Source organism: Micropterus salmoides, unplaced genomic scaffold (genome assembly GCF_014851395.1).
Source record: "Micropterus salmoides isolate LMB-PRFRI ecotype aquatic unplaced genomic scaffold, ASM1485139v1 Ms_hic_scaffold_11, whole genome shotgun sequence".
NCBI classification, from domain to species: Eukaryota; Metazoa; Chordata; class Actinopteri; order Centrarchiformes; family Centrarchidae; genus Micropterus; species Micropterus salmoides.
In genome coordinates, this window is record NW_024040152.1 from 4,937,497 (window position 1) to 4,955,656 (window position 18,160).

General features: G+C 38.6%; 1 protein-coding gene across 2 annotated transcripts; it reads left to right on the plus strand.

Annotated features, from left to right (window-relative positions):
* Positions 1 to 291: 291 nt before the first annotated feature.
* On the plus strand, positions 292 to 17,419 carry ctss2.1 (cathepsin S, ortholog2, tandem duplicate 1). Of its 2 annotated transcripts, XM_038710524.1 has the most exons (8): positions 292 to 443; positions 6,057 to 6,181; positions 6,270 to 6,392; positions 6,999 to 7,151; positions 8,524 to 8,748; positions 12,283 to 12,448; positions 12,681 to 12,783; positions 15,408 to 17,419. In XM_038710524.1, the coding sequence occupies exons 1-8, from the start codon at positions 425 to 427 to the stop codon at positions 15,505 to 15,507; spliced, it is 1,014 nt and encodes a 337-aa protein (XP_038566452.1). In that variant the 5' UTR covers positions 292 to 424; the 3' UTR covers positions 15,508 to 17,419. The 2 variants fall into 2 exon arrangements, with proteins under 2 accessions (XP_038566452.1, XP_038566451.1); XM_038710523.1 differs by lacking the exon at positions 292 to 443 and having other exon boundaries at positions 6,020 to 6,181.
* Positions 17,420 to 18,160: the final 741 nt, after the last annotated feature.

Below are 18,160 nucleotides of genomic sequence, written 5' to 3' on the forward strand. Positions count from 1 at the left end.
TGGCAGACCACATGTGACAACACCTGCACAGAACCACGGGCCACACCAGATACTGATTGTTACTTTTGATTTTGGCCCCTCCTTTGTTCCGGGGAAACATTTTTCCATTTCTGCTACTCCCATGTCTGTGAAACTTTGTTCAGTTTGTGTCTTAGTTGTTGAATCTTTTTATTTTCACACAAATATTAACACGTGTTAAGTTTGCTGTAGAAGCTGTCTTAAGTGAGAGGACATTTCTAATTTTTGCTGAGTAACTTCATTTTTCGCCTGTTGGTCTTTCCACTGCGTCGTTTCAGGTGATTACAAAACCCTTCAGCGAGATGCAGCTGAATTAAAGAGGAAGAACTGCGATATATCATGTGACACTTACCTCATAAATATCAACCAGGAAAACAGTCAGGGTGCATTCGACATAGAAGCAGCGATGAGTCCGACTGATCAAGGCAAGTTACACACCCTTCATCAAGACTTTTAACTTTTATCGATTTATTTTCCTTTTATATTATGGCAGGACGTTTGTGAAAGAGGAGTCCATTAATAAGAAGCTTTAAGTCGTGTTTGCTTTTAGTTTCGTTTTTGTGTTTTACACAGGCTTCAATTGTCCTAGTGTCAGGAAAATCATCTTGTACTAACGCTTTTACAATATTACACTAAGGTTTAGAGTGTTTGTGGTGCTTCATAATAACTTTAAGACTACAAAATGATCTAAATATATTTTAGTATTTCATCTGCCAGTCTCTAGAGTGTTGAGAAACGATGTTCTGTACATTTTTGTTACAGTGACATTATACAAAACATTTATTATTAGACTGATTTATTGTTTCTTATTATTAGTATTTCTGAAATGTGTAATAAGATAAACAAAGGTAACCAAACAGGCCATTTTCTTTGATAAAGTCCAATGTACTTGGCTGGATCTAGAGTTTCAGATTCTGGCAACAGGCTATATTTAAGGTATATTGTAGGTTTGTGTGATCTTGGGTTATGTTATCAAATAAAAGCCTCTTTATTCTCAGCTTATTTCTTAAGTTCACTTGTTTACCATCCTCAAGGTGATCAGGTGAAACTGGTAGATCTGCAAACTGAACACTAACTGAACACCTCGCTAACCCACGTCCAGTACATTATCTTTAATTGTCCAATCGTTTGATTAAAAAATAACTGATGTTGAAACTTAGTGACATAACTGAAATTTCTTGCTTGTTCAGTAGTTTCAGTTCTGGTCTTGTGACAGTTACCATACTTGGGGATATATGTACAGTTAAATGGCTTTACATTTGTGGAAGCAACACTCAGACACACACTTTTCACGCAGCCTTATGTAAGAGGTATATTTTTAAAAGTCTGTTCAGCTTTGTAGATATGGGTGATCAGATCGTTCAGAACATTTCAACATAATGCAATCTAAAATACCACCTGCACTACCTCCATAACTCTAAGATGAACAGCATGAAAAAGAAAAGTTTTATGTATATTTTTTAAGACTCTATCTCTAACCGTACTATAACAAACCACAAACCACAATATTTCATGTTTCCTCCAAAATGTATTTGATTGCAAATGTTCTCAATCTGAATATAGTTTATTATAGTATAGTATAGGAAACCTGTGTTCTACAGGTACCAGAAGGCTAGGCACTTATCTAATATTAAATTATTGTGCATCAACATTCACCTGAGTATAAAATTGTGAATATGCTGTAATGGAATAATGTTTGAGTTTTGTGTGATGTACAGTTCATTCACTTCCACCAAGTGCTTTGAGTTTCCCAAACACAAACCATTAAAAACTGGAATTATGCACAGGTGGAACTGATAACATTGACATTCTTGCTATATATCTGCTGTGAAAAGCCGTGGAGGATATGAAATCAGTTTAACTTTCAGACAGCATTCATCAAGCTATCTGATTTTAGCAATTCTGGGAGTGAAAAATGTACTGATGTATAAAATAAATAGACTCTCAACTTCTCCCAGTGCCGTTCATTTCAATTTCTTTCTCGCAGAACATTCGGACAATATATTTACGTACTTTTCAGATTTGATTCAGTTTCTGTAAACCGCTTTACAGCTTAAGTTACTCAAGTAACATTACTATTTAGAAGAGGATTAGACTATGAGCATATTGCTTACTGGTATATTCTTTATAACCTGTACACATGACCATTCCCCTACAGTAAGTTACTAAAGATATAACACACACATTAACCTTGTGAGTGTAAAAATCGAAGTTCAACCAGAACTCTGCAATAATGTGTTGCGGTGTGTTATTTATCTAACTGACTGGCAGAGACAATACATACCTGCAGCCCAAATGAAAACCACTTCCTCCTCATATAGCAACACTTTTGTTCCTCACTCCTCAGGCTCAGCGCTACTGTAATAACATCTTAGAGTTTGTTTTCAACAAACATTTCTTAGAACCAGAGCCCCTGTGGATGCAAAAATGAATCCTAGTGGGTTGACAGTAACCTAAATGGAACCAAGTTTTCAGGTTATTCTGAAAAAGTAGACAAAAGTCAGGTTAAAAAACTACACTGTGAGACAGGATATCAACTTTGAAAATGAATGGTGCTGAAACCAACTGGAAAAAAATATATAAATGAATCATGCTTACCGGGGCTCTCAAGTCTCACGCATTCACCGTGAGACACACGCATTTCAGCCAGTTCATACGCTCACATGCCACACCTTGTATTTCTCACACCTTTGAAGTTGTCCTTCACATTGTGAAGCTGGACCCACGAAATGTTTTTACATGAAAAAGTACTATTACTAAAACCAATTAAATTTCTGTCTAACTGATGTACAGTGGGTACGGAAAGTATTCAGACCCCTTTAAATTTTTCACTCTTTGTTTCATTGCAGCCATTTTCCAAAAATCAAAAAAGTTCATTTTATTTCTCAGTAATGTACACTCAGCACCCCATCTTGACAGAAAAAAACAGAAATGTAGAAATTTTTGCAAATTTATTAAAAAAGAAAAACTGAAATATCACATGGTCATAATATTCAGACCCTTTGCCGTGACACTCATATTTAACTCAGGTGCTGTCTATTTCTTCTGATCATCCTTGAGATGGTTCTACACCTTCATTTGAGTCCAGCTGTGTTTGATTATACTGATTGGACTTGATTAGGAAAGCCACACACCTGTCTATATAAGACCTTACAGCTCACAGTGCATGTCAGAGCAAATGAGAATCATGAGGTCAAAGGAACTGCCTGAAGAGCTCAGAGACAGAATTGTGGCAAGGCACAGATCTGGCCAAGGTTACAAAAAATTTCTGCTGCACTTAAGGTTCCTAAGAGCACAGTGGCCTCCATAATCCTCAAATGGAAGACGTTTGGGACGACCAGAACCCTTCCTAGAGCTGGCCGTCCGGCCAAACTGAGCTATCGGGGGAGAAGAGCCTTGGTGAGAGAGGTAAAGAAGAACCCAAAGGTCACTGTGGCTGAGCTCCAGAGATGCAGTCAGGAGATGGGAGAAAGTTGTAGTAAGTCAACCATCACTGCAGCAATCCACCAGTCGGGGCTTTATGGCAGAGTGGCCCGACGGAAGCCTCTCCTCAGTGCAAGACACATGAAAGCCCGCATGGAGTTTGCTAAAAAACACCTGAAGGACTCCAAGATGGTGATAAATAAGATCTTCTGGTCTGATGAGACCAAGATAGAACTTTTTGGCCTTAATTCTAAGCGGTATGTGTGGAGAAAACCAGGCACTGCTCATCACCTGTCCAATACAGTCTCAACAGTGAAGCATGGTGGTGGCAGCATCATGCTGTGGGGGTGTTTTTCAGTTGCAGGGACAGGACGACTGGTTGCAATCGAGGGAAAGATGAATGCGGCCAAGTACAGGGATATCCTGGACGAAAACCTTTTCCAGAGCGCTCTGGACCTCAGACTGGGCCGAAGGTTTACCTTCCAACAAGACAATGACCCTAAAATACCCGCTAAAATAACGAAGGAGTGGCTTCACAACAACTCCGTGGCTGTTCTTGAATGGCCCAGCCAGAGCCCTGACTTAAACCCAATTGAGCATCTCTGGAGAGACCTGAAAATGGCTGTCCACCAGCGTTTACCATCCAACCAGACAGAACTGGAGAGGATCTGCAAGGAGGAATGGCAGAGGATACCCAAATCCAGATGTGAAAAACTTGTTGCATCTTTCCCAAAACGACTCATGGCTGTATTAGATCAAAAGGGTGCTTCTACTAAATACTGAGCAAAGGGTCTGAATACTTATGACCATGTGATATTTCAGTTTTTCTTTTTTAATACATTTGCAAAAATTCTACATTTCTGTTTTTTTCTGTCAAGATGGGGTGCTGAGTGTACATTACTGAGAAATAAAATGAACTTTTTTGATTTTTGGAAAATGGCTGCAATGAAACAAAGAGTGAAAAATTTAAAGGGGTCTGAATACTTTCCGTACCCACTGTAGTTCTACTAGCTGGACTTCTGTAAACTGTTAAGTAATTTAATTTATTTTAAAACTTCCTATTTTTTAGCTCTTCTTATGTTATGTGTAGAAATCTTACTTTTAAAGTAACTAACTGAAGCTGTCAGATAAAGTACAAAGTACAATATTTCTCTTTGAGATGTGGTGGAGTAGAAGTAGGAAGTGGCATGAAAAGAAAATACTCAAGTTTGGTACAAAAACCTTGTGTACTAAAGTAGGTACTACTTTGTTACTGTCCGCCACTGGGCTTAGCGCTGGCTTCCTGAAACTAAGGAAAGGACTAGAGATGTTTTTCTATATATTGGCTCTGGACGGTAAGCTATCATCCATCATGCTGGTGAAAATGGCTGCCCTTGAGCCACAGTGCTTTAAGTGAGAGTCCCCTCCCCCTGTCATCAAGGCATTAAAATGTGCAACAAACAATTACAACACAAAACACCATTCATAAGCTGAAATGTGTAGCCTAGTCACACACAGCTAGAGCAAGTTCTGCCATCCTACTGTAGGCCTATGTGTACAGCACTGCTGTTCAGTGGGCTCGTTTGGGGCCAAATTTCTTTTTAGTTTTGATAGATTTGTCTTTTTGAGAATTTCCATTTGTTCGGGTCAATTACCAACTAAAGGTAAAATTTAACTGCTAGTAAAAGCTTGAGAGAATTGGCTGGGGCCGAGGGGCCGCTGCTGCAAATATTTGAGTGGCTTCTCCTCTAACATCCGTTATCTCACTCCAAACTTTTGATAAAATTTGAGAGCCCGGATGCTTACCTAGGTTAGTTAGTTAGCCTAGCAGTCAAATGTTAGTGTAGCTAGTTAGCCTAGCAGACCTTGCAAGTTTAAAAACGCTAGACAAGGTAAGCAAGTAAATGTTACTTAGTTAGCCGAGTTGATTATCCAACAACACTGGCATATACAAGGTAAGAAAGTAACAAATTGCCACAAAATTAAACTGACTGGTCTACATTTTGAAAAATAGCATTTGTATGTTCAATATAACACACATAACATAGGCTACAGGTTTTAGAAGTGAGATATTTATTGGTTTACTTGACATTGCTGCAAATGTGCCATAGTTAGCCAAAAAGCTGCAGTCTCTTGAAATGCGCTCAAAGAATATAAAATAAATAAAATGACACATTAATAGTGTGCAATTTATCCAGGCAAGAATTTGAGTGAGACCTCAAAAAGAGATGTTGGGTTTCTGTTTTACCAACTTGCTGGAGTGTAAATCAAACTTTGCTGATAAAGCAACAACTGTGATGTCTGTTCAAAATTCTAAATGCCAAGGTCTTGACCGAAGAAACAAAACGTTGAGATTTGTATCTTGTTCATATTTTTACAAAAGTCCTTTGCTTGTCTTATTTTTTTCTTTTGACTTTTGAATTTAATACAACCTCTGAAGACATTTTGTCAGCACTAATCCTCCAGACTCTTAGACATTGATTCTGTGTGTTTTTTATGAAGTGAAAACCATTTGTATGTTTCTGACACAAGGCTTGATCTCTGCCAGCCAGTTTGTTTAGCTAGCAGATGTCTAATAAAAGGTCACACGACCGGCTGACTTCTCATGTGGTCCATGTTTGTGTGTGTGTTTACAGGAATGATGTTGGGGAGCCTGCTGCTCGTCTCCCTGTGTGTCGGCGCAGCAGCCACGTTTGACAGCAGGCTGGACCTCCACTGGGAGCTGTGGAAGAAGACACACGAGAAGAAGTACCAAAATGAGGTATGTGATAAAAAATACTCTGTATGTAAGATTTATTATTAATTTATACAGCATTTGACCTTATGCACCCTTTCTCTACATTTTTAAGTTGGAGGATGTGCACCGCAGGGAATTATGGGAGAAGAACCTGATGCTCATTACAACACACAACCTGGAGGCCTCTATGGGGCTTCACACCTACGAACTAAGCATGAACCACATGGGAGACATGGTGAGACACTTGTTCACTCTACTGTTTATATTTAATATAAAGTACGACTTTCTTTACTAGTTAATTGCTAACTAGTTCTTCTTTACGAAGAACCAAAGTAGCGTCTAATAGAAAAGAATCATTCACATTACAGTTGAAAGAGTAAGTTGACTGACAGAAAATGAATCGGCAGCTACAGTTTAAAAAAAAACTAACTATTAATCCTTTAAGCCACTGTTTAAAAATGTCAAACATTCCTGTGTTTCAGTCTTTTTAAATGTGAGAATGTGATGCTTAAATTTTTCATATATAACGGTAAACTGAATATCTTTGGATTTTGGACTGTTGCTCAAATAAAACAAGACATGTGAAGATGTCACTTTTGGCTCTGGAAAATAATGACCTTCCGCTATTTTCTCATGTTTTTTTAGAAGATTAATCAGTAATGAAAATTATTGTTACACACATGATTCTGCTTCACACACTTCTGACATTTGATGAAGGATTTCAGCCCAATCTGAATAAAATGTTTTAATGTTTCTTTACAACCGTGCAAAATGAATATAGGCCATTTGAAACTGAACTCACTGTTGCTCATTTCATCAGTTGTTTTCTACTGCTTTATAGACACCAGAGGAGATCCTGCAATCTTTTGCCACACTCACTCCTCCCACTGACATCCAGAGGGCACCATCTGCCTTTGCTGGGACATCAGGCGCTGATATACCAGACACCATGGACTGGAGAGAGAAGGGCTGCGTTACCAGCGTCAAGATGCAGGTATGAAAACATACCCATAGTGATTCTCTTTCCATCAAAGACTCAAATAACTCATCATAAGAAGACAGTCAGCAGATTTAATCAGTGGGGTTGGTGAAAGTATCTGGTGTCTCACAGTGACGCAATCAACACTGTCATCATCCCACTAGCCTCTTTTACCAGATTCCCCCAGTTCCTTATTTGTCAAGTCGGTTCTTGTTCACACAAGAAGTCATTACCACAACTGCCAGGTGTTTGCCACATCCATTTTGTTTTTGGTGCTGAAGAGGTGCGAGGTCACTGTCTGACGTGCATTACCACAATCAAGCGCACCATTACAAATGACAAGTGATAAGTTTAAATATGAAAAATCACTAGTGGAAACAAAAGTAAAAAATCTGGATACAGTTTTTAGTTGGCAACTTGTTGGCCACTAAATGTCCACCGGTGTTAAAATGTATATAATTGTGTAAATATAATTGTATACTACTACGTAATGATTGTTTGTTAACCCTGAAAGACTGGAATTATACAGTTATTTCTGTATTAAGTGTGATTTTTGATACGACATCTTATTAAGAAAAATAGCCACCTAACACACAACTCAGTTAACATACTGTAATACACACACCCTCTCTCCTACGTACAGTATGCTTATATGTACATTTTACTTATTGTTTTATCTTTTTACTTTGCTATGTGCACTTTATTTGAACATTTTTAAGCAAACATACTCTTTACTAGATGTTTTATTTTTTTATCTTAATGAAGTTACATATCAAGCAGCTTAATCTTGAAGAAATTATTTTGGCCATAACCGTGCAGCCCTATAACTACAGCATATAAATAGCACTCATATGACAATGCCCATTTGTTACATTAATTATCTGTTCACAAGCTATATTTCTGAAGTAGCACAGACAAATGTCAGTTTGGACACAATTTGAAAATCTAACTGATAAAGGTCTGAAGTGTGGTAATTTTAAAATGTTCTTCAGAAAAGTTGATTTACACTGCAAAGAACTGAAAAATCTCATCATATTGAAGGATTGCTTACTTAGTTTTGAGGGAACAAAGAGCTTTGCAACTTATTACAAACTTGTGTTGTGCAGAAGAGTACCAGAGACATATTGTACAAGTATTGATTTTAGAGTGTCTTCTGTTCTGTGCAACATGTTAAATATAATTGACAAACAAGAACATTTCCCAGACTCAGTATAGATTTTCAACCTCTTAAACTCTGCTGGGCCCTCCGCTCGCTCCATATTTACAAACTCATGTTGTGCTGCCAAGTGTGGAAAAGTGTGAAAAAGTGTTTCTTCAAATTTTGGAGCTAATAAATGTATTTTTACTTTGTGGATATGACAGTATGGCATCGCTCTTTTGAATCCAGGGTGCTTGTGGATCCTGCTGGGCCTTCAGTGCCGCAGGGGCCTTGGAGGGCCAGTTAGCCAAGACAACAGGGAAGCTGGTGGACCTCAGCCCCCAAAACCTGGTGGACTGTTCAAGCAAATATGGCAACAAGGGCTGCAATGGCGGCTTCATGCACCGAGCCTTCCAGTACGTCATTGACAACATGGGCATTGACTCTGATGCTGCATACCCCTATGTAGGAGTGGTGAGTAACTGGTTTAATCCTGCTGGTCAAAGATTCTTTGTTGCTGAAAACTACGTGGAAAATTTATTTGAACACTTTGAGCTGGTATCCTGGAAGAAAACGTGAAAAGTAATCAAAAGCAATAACAAAACGTCAGTTGTAATACACACATTTTTATGCATAAGTAACCTGCAAACACATGCCAAACTCTAGACAAAAGGGGCCCCAGGAAAGATTTTCTTTGGGGGCCCTCCTCAGTTTGCCTGGAGCAGAGAAGTATGAATTAAAAATATAAACTATATCTACAGTATATAACATGAAATCTTTTTAATATTGTACTAAACAATGTGGCAACAATATGTTATTATTCCAGCTCTCGTGGCTGTGCTGTGTTGCTTATTTAGTGTGTGTGACTGTTTCATGTTTTCATTTTTCTCTAAGTTGTCTTACTATGTCAGCTGTTTATTGCTGCTGTTCGGCTGGTTGTCTTTTACGATTATTGTTATTTTATTGTTTGTTTTTGTTTGTGTTTGTTTGTTGTTGTTTTTCTCCTCCCCAAGCCCCCCTCTCTGTTCTATTGCAGGTTTCGTTGCTTTCTGCAATTGGTGTTTCCCTCTGCTTTTCCCTGTTGTCCCCACCTTCCATCCCCCTTCTCTTGCAGGTCTTGTCCTTTCTCTGTGCTGTCTGTTTGTGCCCCTCCATCCCCGTGTCTGCCCCCCTGTCCGGCCCAGTGACAAATCAATACATAATTAAATAAATAATAAAACAGACAAAGGAGTATATTAATACTCTCTTGTTGAAGTAAAATATGTCTGGCACAATATGGATCCAGGTCATCATACTACCAGGCTGCTGGGCAGGACAGGTTTAAAAAAAAAAATAATTAAACAACAGCCACATCAAGAAATGAAATGTTACATGATGTCTCATTCTCCTGTAATAAATGATTTTACTGTACTGTAATCATACTTTTTGTTACATCTTGGGAGGGTTGGCTTATCTGGACTAACATACCAAAGTAAACTAAGATTATCTCAAAAACTATCACATCAAGTGCATAAAGCATGACCACAGACTGATAACAGGACAATCACTGTTTCTGCACCACAGTCCATTATAAACCACATAATACATGAAGTTTACAAAGGCATTGGCTGGTGAGGATCAAGGCTCCTCTCGCTTTGCTTAATTAATTAGATAAACAATCTGCAAATATTACCAAAATGTCTTTTTTTATTTTTTGAAATACAATTGAAACTCAAAGTAGTACTGACAGCCATAATTTCAGCTCGTGGTGAAATGGTGCAACGTTTTTAATGGGCATTTAGCATGTGAAAGTACAAATGACATATTTGTGTGCACAGTGGTGAAGCAATATCCAAAAAACAATATTTTCTTATGCAAATTCGGAAAGTATTCATTATTGGTCACTTGATAGGCACACGGTCTTGTTATATATCACCATTAGCAGTAAAAAGAAATACATGTTTTCCACCAGGGCAGTAAAATGTGAAGTTTAGCTGCTGATCTGAGCTTCCGTGCTGCTACAGTTTTATTGCACTAATATTCATCATCTGTTTGTCTCAGGAAGGTAAGGACACATTTCTTGTCCACGTAGCAAAGCCATAACAGAGGCTGGAGAAGAACTACATGAAATTACCAGCGCAGTAAAATTTTAGCTGGTTAATCTGAGCTTTGATGTTGGAAGCTGCAGTTTTATTGCCAATTAGTGATCAGCTGATTGTCTGACGAACATAACAAACCCAAACAGAGCGCTGGAGAGAGACGCTACATGAAATGAATCCAACTACATATTTTACACCGCTGAGAGGGGAAACACGTCACTTCTCTCTGTGATTATGGCCAGCTACGAGCTAAAGCTACCAAACAACAGCTTTCATTTGCATCGCTAAAGTCCAACTAACTTAATTACCTGTCCAGCAGAAAAACAGAGGACTGTTTATCATCATTATTATTATTATTCCCTCTTTTTCTTCTCCGGACACATTTATGTAGTGACAGGCATCTACACTGCCGTAATTATACAATCAGAAGAAGAACGCCGTGAAGACAAAACGCGCTCGGTAGGCTGTTTGTCCGTTGACAGCTACTCTAGAAACATGACGACAAAATACTGCGTCATCCATGGAAGGGGGTGCCCACGGTTATGTAGATAGAAATGGCTCATAAAAACATAATGGTTCTTTACACACCACTGAAAACCTAGTTATGGATATTAAATTGCATTTCTGTCAATAAATCCTCAGAAATATTACACACTGAACCTTTAAATCTCAACAGGACTCATGCAATTCAAAATAATTTAAAAAGAGCTGTGGGTCAGAACCAGTGATAGGCTTTTTGTCTTGTAGCAATTTAAATATGAATAAATGAATGAATGATATGCGGGGCCCTATATAATTGCATATTTAGTGTATAGGGCGTGGCGTGGCGGTGGTGTACACACTCATGTATTGTGTTAAATGACGCTTCCAAAAATAATCTCTCATGCATTCGCTGTAAAAAAAAAAATTACACAAGACATAACAAAACCCAGACTCAGATGGAAGCACTTCAAAGGTACAAACAAAATTCGAATACCAGGCAAAGTGAAAATTCAGTCCAAATTTTTAGATATGTTATATGTAAATTAATCGATAATGAAAACAATCGTCAGCTGCAGCTCGAGAAACTGAGGAGCGAACTGAGTTCATGTTGATTCAGAGTATTGTGTGGTTGAGAGGTGGAAAACATTAAAGTTGTAGATTCTGTTACTGGTCATTGTAAGTCAGTACTTCTTTTATACACAAGGAAACAAAGGATGATCATTGTTCTCTTATGGGAGGCTTCAGCCTAAAACTAAAACAAGTTGAGGTCAGAGTGCTGAGTGTGGAGTTGTTTTATGGAAACATGTTTAGTGCAAACTCAGATTTACAGTAAAGAAATTCCTGTATGAGACAACAGTGTGGGTGTACAACAAGTTAAGTCCGACCCTTCAGGCTGTAGACAGCAACACTCTTCTCACTTGTCTGTGGTCTGCTGTTAATGTCTCTTTGGAGCAACAATAAATTAATCTGAGCGGACAACATGTTTGTCCTCCAGGCTTGATCTGGTTTGCTGTTGTTCATGTTTGTGAGGAGGAGGAGGGCAGTTCTGAGCAGATCCGACAGACTGTTCCAGCCTTCTGGAGGTGTTGTGGCTCTAATGCACCCGTAAAATAAATAACAACTCAATCTGTGATGTGAAATAATCTCCTAATAAGCACAGTGACTGGCGTCTGTGTCTGAAATTCACTTTCTGGCTTACCTGCCAAGAGCTGGAAAATGTAAAAAGTCAAAGAAAATGTTTCAAAGGACAAAAGAACAAGTCAACATTTTTCATACATGGACGTCACCGTAGTTGGTTTGTTCAGTTGTGCCTCATGCCAACTTCATGTCATATCGGAACACAGGAAAAATGAAAGAAATTACTTTTTTGGCTTTTTAGGTATATGTCACACATCCTGTGGTCATCATCAATCATTGGTTTTAACCCCAGTTTTTCCCCTTACTTAAGTCACAACAGTGCCACTACAACCCCGTGTACCGTGCTGCCAACTGCTCCCAGTACAGCTTCCTGCCTGAGGGAGACGAGGAGCAACTGAAGCAGGCACTCTCCACCATCGGACCCATATCAGTGGCGATTGATGCCACGCGGCCCAGATTTACTTTCTACAGGAGTGGTACGTTACACATCATGAGCTGCATAAGACACTCTCATCTTTATGCAGAAAGATCCAGACAATATTATGGAGGGGGGGGCGCATTAAGTAATGTTTTATACCTGGGCTAAGTTTCTCTTAAATTTTTTCTTGAGCAAGACACTGAATCCCTCACCTACTGGAATAGTGATAGTCGATGATGATAATACACGTGAATTGATTTCCAAAAATTTTTTGACCCGTGCCATTTCAGGTGTGTACGATGACCCTAGCTGCACCCAGAAAGTGAACCATGGGGTGTTAGCTGTGGGCTATGGCACACTGAACGGACAAGACTACTGGCTGGTAAAGAACAGGTGAGATATTTTGACTGCCATGATCTCCCCTAAGCACATGCTGAGCTTATGTGTACCTCCTATATGCTTAATTCAATTCACCTAAACTCAACCCATACTCAGGGCGAGCGGCCAACAGTCTTGACCTGTTGAGAGAGAGAGAGAGCAGCACAATGCAAGTTTTACATAGATAAGTAAAATAATGGTAATAGTAGAGGGTAATAACGAGAATAATAGAACTTATAGGACTAATAGTAATTATAATAGTGGGTACATATTGGCTGCACTGCAGGACACAGGGGAAGTGAAACAGAGAAGTCAGAGCAAAACAGGAAAGTACACTGTGTCAACAAGCAAAGACCAACTGTTATGTTCTCTATAAGGTTTGGGTATTTTGCTGACATGTAGTGATCAGCCACATAATACAGACTGGTTGGGCTAGGACATCATAGCACGCTTAAAACTATCGGGAGCTTTTGGACCAATTTTTGAGTGTGACATTTTATCTTCTTTTGAGACCAATCTTCAAAACCCATCAATCTAAATATAGATGTGTACATAATACACATAGTGATATGGAGAGAGAGAAAGTCATTGGCATTATCTCCAGGAAGAAGTAAGCCAAATGTTTCAAGTGTTGATGTGTAGATTTAGTAAGTTAAAAAAATTAAGACCAGCTAATCTAGCCAGGTTTATTTTTAGAAATATAGCAGAAGAGCATTCACATATTCATCCATTGCACACAGTTTTGATCTGCCATCACCCACAAGGGAAATTGCATCATTGCGCCTCTGCTACTTCTGTTACTTTTGTATCAAGCAAAAGACTTTACTGTGTGTCTTTATATACAGGTACTGGTCATATAATTAGAATATCATCAAAAAGTTGATTTATTTCAGTAATTCCATTCAAAAAGTGAAACTTGGATATTATATTCATTCATTACACACAGACTGATATATTTCAAATGTTTATTTCATTTAATTGTGATGATTAAAACTGACAACTAATGAAAATCCCAAATTCAGTATCTCAGAAAATTAGAATATTACTTAAGACCAATACAAAAAAAGGATTTTTAGAAATGTTGGCCAACTGAAAAGTATGAACATGAAAAGTATGAGCATGTACAGCACTCAATACTTAGTTGGGGCTCCTTTTGCCTGAATTACTGCAGCAATGCAGCGTGGCATGGAGTCCATCAGTCTGTGGCACTGCTCAGGTGTTATGAGAGCCCAGGTTGCTCTGATAGTGGCCTTCAGCTCTTCAGCGCATTGTTGGGTCTGGCGTATCGCATCTTCCTCCTCACAATACCCCATAGATTTTCTATAGGTTTAAGGTCAGGCGAGTGGTCCTTAAACCAGGTACTGGAAGTCCTGTTGGAAAATGAAATCTGCATCTCCATAAAGTTGGTCAGCAGCAGGAAGCATGAAGTGCTCTAAAACTTCCTGGTAGACGGCTGCGTTGACCTTGGACCTCAGAAAACACAGTGGACCAACACCAGCAGATGACATGGCACCCCAAACCATCACTGACTGTGGAAACTTTACACTGGACTTCAAGCAACGTGGATTCTGTGCCTCTCCTCTCTTCCTCCAGACTCTGGGACCTTGATTTCCAAAGGAAATGCAAAATTTACTTTCATCAGAGAACATAACTTAACATAACATAACCACTCAGCAACAGTCCAGTCCTTTTTGTCTTTAGCCCAGGCGAGACGCTTCTGATGCTGTGTCTTGTTCAAGAGTGGCTTGACACAAGGAATGCGACAATGTCTTGCATACGTCTGTGCGTGGTGGTTCTTGAAGCACTGACTCCAGCTGCAGTCCACTCTATGTGAATCTCCCCCACATTTTTGAATGGCTTTTGTTTCACAATCCTCTCCAGGGTGCGGTTATCCCTATTGCTTGTACACTTTTTCTACCACATCTTTTTCTTCCCTTCGCCTCTCTATTAATGTGCTTGGACACAGAGCTCTGTGAACAGCCAGCCTCTTTAGCAATGACCTTTTGTATCTTGCCCTCCTTGTGCAAGGTGTCAATGGTCGTCTTTTGGACAGCTGTCAAGTCAGCAGTCTTCCCCATGATTGTGTAGCCCACAGAACTAGACTGAGAGACCATTTAAAGGCCTTTGCAGGTGTTTTGAGTTAATTAGCTGATTAGAGTGTGGCACCAGGTGTCTTCAATATTGAACCTTTTCACAATATTCAAATTTTCTGACATACTGATTTTGGAGTTTTCATTAGTTGTCAGTTATAATCATCAAAATTAAAAGGAATGAACACTTGAAATATATCAGTCTGTGTGGAATGAATGTATACATTATACAAGTTTCACTTTTTGAATGGAATTACTGAAATAAATCAACTTTTTGATGATATTCTAATTATATGACCAGCACCTGTATAGTTACTCAAACTTTAGATCAGATTCAACTCTATACTTGTATCCTTCTCAACCTGAAAAAGTGTATGCTAAAGTATAAGTATGAGCCACTTGTGATTGATCAACTTCAGAGCACGGTGATGACTCTTCTGTTCACATTCTCCTCACTTAAGTAAAATGTTTACCGATGAATCAATATCCCCACAACTTCGGTGTATCCCTTGAATTGTATTCCTTTGTTTTTCTGCTCTTTTCGTCCAGCTGGGGAAGTACCTTTGGAGACGGCGGCTACATCCGGATGGCACGCAACAAGAACAACCAGTGTGGCATCGCTCTGTACGGCTGCTACCCCATCATGTAGCTACTGAGGGAACTGAATTGAATCTGTTGCAATAATAAGTGCCTTCTCTGTTTTATGTATACAGTATCATTACAGTTTAAATTCACATTGATGACAACATTTTTCTATCTGTTTTGTTTTTGAAATTCCTTTTGTACCTTTTATGATGATAGCCAAAAGTCTAAATACTAGACTTTAACATTATTGACCGGGTGCGTGTTTGTGTCTGACTGTATATGTGTGTGTGTTTGAATCTCTAATAGAGACATATGTACTCCTTGCTGACACTCAGTCACAGTAAGACATGCAAGTCCTGGATGTATGTATCAGTTTGTTGATCAATCCAATGTTCACCTTTCAGTAAATACTGTATCGGATTCTGTGCCGTACATGCGATGAGGGTGAAGATCTGATTTTACACCACCACTTTCAGGTTCGTCAGTCTGTTAAATCTGCCATGAAAACCGCCTGAAAGGATTCAATTGACTCTTTGGGAAATTGGCTTGTTGGTCAATTTGGCTTTTACATGTTACGACAGAAGGAACGCCAAAATCAATACCTGTGTCTCTGGTAAATATCTCTGTCCTGTGCACATGCTGATGTGGTAGCACGTCCTACACTAACTGCCTACAGGCAAGTAACAATGTCTACAGTAAGAAGAAATACCTTTTAGTTTGTTTGTATTTTTTCCTCACCCTCTCATCAACAATTGAGCTTCCTTTCCAAAATAGAGTCAATCGAGTCCTTTAGGGGAATAGTTCAACATTTAGGGAAATATGCTAGATAGATAGCACTTTCATATATCTGTCTGTTAAATATTTAGCTCCAGCAAGCAGCTAGTTTGCTAAGCTCAGCATTAAGACTGGAAGCAGGGGGCGAGGTCCGATCAAAATGTAAATGTAAAAAGTGCAAAGAAATTCACCTACCAGCACATCTAAACCTAATTAACATGTTGTTTGTTTCTGTATCTGTGTGAAAACTGCACTGTAAAATCGACAAGTTGTGGTTTTACAAACACATTATGTGACTATTTCTTGGCAGGCAGATTTTTATTTACCTTTACCTTTGGAAAAAGACAGGTTAGCTGTTTTGTCTTCCAGTCTTTATGGTAAGTTAAGCGTAGTGGCCGATGGCTGCAACTTCATATTTGGCATACAGACTTTCTTAGCAATAAAACGAAAATGGGTAAAGTGTATTTCCCTAAATGTCAAACTGAATGGTTTGAGTATGAAAATGATGTGAATAAAATGCTGTGGTCAAATTATATATAATAATAATAGATTTCAGATCTATTTAGTGATCTCCGTGGCTGTCTCTGACGCTATGTGTTATATTATGTCTGGCTGTTTTTTTTTCTTTCTATCTGCTTTACTGAGGTTTCTCTTGATCTTGAGCTCAGTGAGGTTACCTGATCAAATAAAGGTTGTATATATAAATGAGGGAATATCTTATGGAAAATGGTGTTCATCCCACCAAGAGAATAAAAATAAAAATACAATATATTGAGTTTCTAATATGTTAAAGGATCTTCAACCTGGAAAGACTAAAACATTGAATTAGTTTAATCTTTTAAGAATTCAGCGGAAATGTGTATAAAACTTTGAACAGGGGATCTAAATGTTTGCATTTAATGTTTAGAAAAGGAAAAACGTGTCCAGGGTTTTAATATGGATTGTAAGGAAGCAGATAGTAAATATATTCTGTATATTTGTCATGGAAAAAGTAAAGCTACTTATGGTCAACTCTTAGGGAAATACAATGAGGGTGATTTTTTGCTGTTGTGTTAGATGAATATAACCCAGTTTAATAGTGCAGTTTAAGACTGCAATGTATTGGATAACAGCATTTTCAGAATGTATTGGCCTTTAAAACCCCAGAGAGCTTTAACGCTAACACTTCCAACAAGGTCAGAATAAAGTCAACAGAGAACAGTGTTGGGTTACAAATGAGTCATTTTTATTTTTTTAGTGCAACATCACAACAAACAATTTTCACATGAGGTATTCAAAGGGATTTTCTTTAGTTGTTGATACAAAATGTCCCACCATGATTGACGTTTAAAGTGTTGTGTATCTTTTTTTTTAAAGCCTTTGGTTGGTTAGCCACATTCATTAGTAAGTCTAACACATGGACAAGAATGGCACGATAAAGCATGGTGGGTCGAGTCAAAGCTGAGGAAACTCAGACTCAGTCAAATATAATATTTCCCTCAGCTCTTCCCCGTTTAAAGCTTTTTGTATGGATTTAATTAATTCCTACTTACAACAGTGGGATCGAACAGTATTTCAACTACACTAAACATGTTGGAAAAAACAGGGGTGGGAGGGGTGGCTTACAAATGTGGAAAAATAGCTTCTGTCTCCTCCGACCTTTTTTATTTTTGGATGAGCGCTTGATTTTTGGGCTTTTCTGTTACAGCAAGTCACATGATTCTAGATTTCGGAAAACAAGGAATAGGCAACGTTGATTACAGCAAGATCCTCCTTGCCTGGATTGTCACCTCCTTCTTTTTTGGTCTTGAGAATGATTTTATTTATATACAGAAAATGGATCAATGGGACACTCTAGCATACTGACTTAAGCTTTGGCTGGCCGGGGGCCTTGTTCGGCTCCTGTTGTGGATTGTTTCCAGCACATTTGGTTTAGAGTAAAGGCATGAAGAAGAGACGGATGG

What these genes read in the sequence shown, in the direction of transcription:
- ctss2.1 (XM_038710523.1), top strand. Translation starts at nt 6,026, where the DNA reads ATGTGGTCCATGTTTGTGTGTGTGTTTACAGGAATGATGTTGGGGAGC. An exon ending in TGAACCACATGGGAGACATG is followed by an intron (nt 6,393 to 6,998) that starts GTGAGACACTTG and finishes ACTGCTTTATAG; the next exon opens with ACACCAGAGGAGATCCTGCA. An exon ending in CATACCCCTATGTAGGAGTG is followed by an intron (nt 8,749 to 12,282) that starts GTGAGTAACTGG and finishes CCCTTACTTAAG; the next exon opens with TCACAACAGTGCCACTACAA.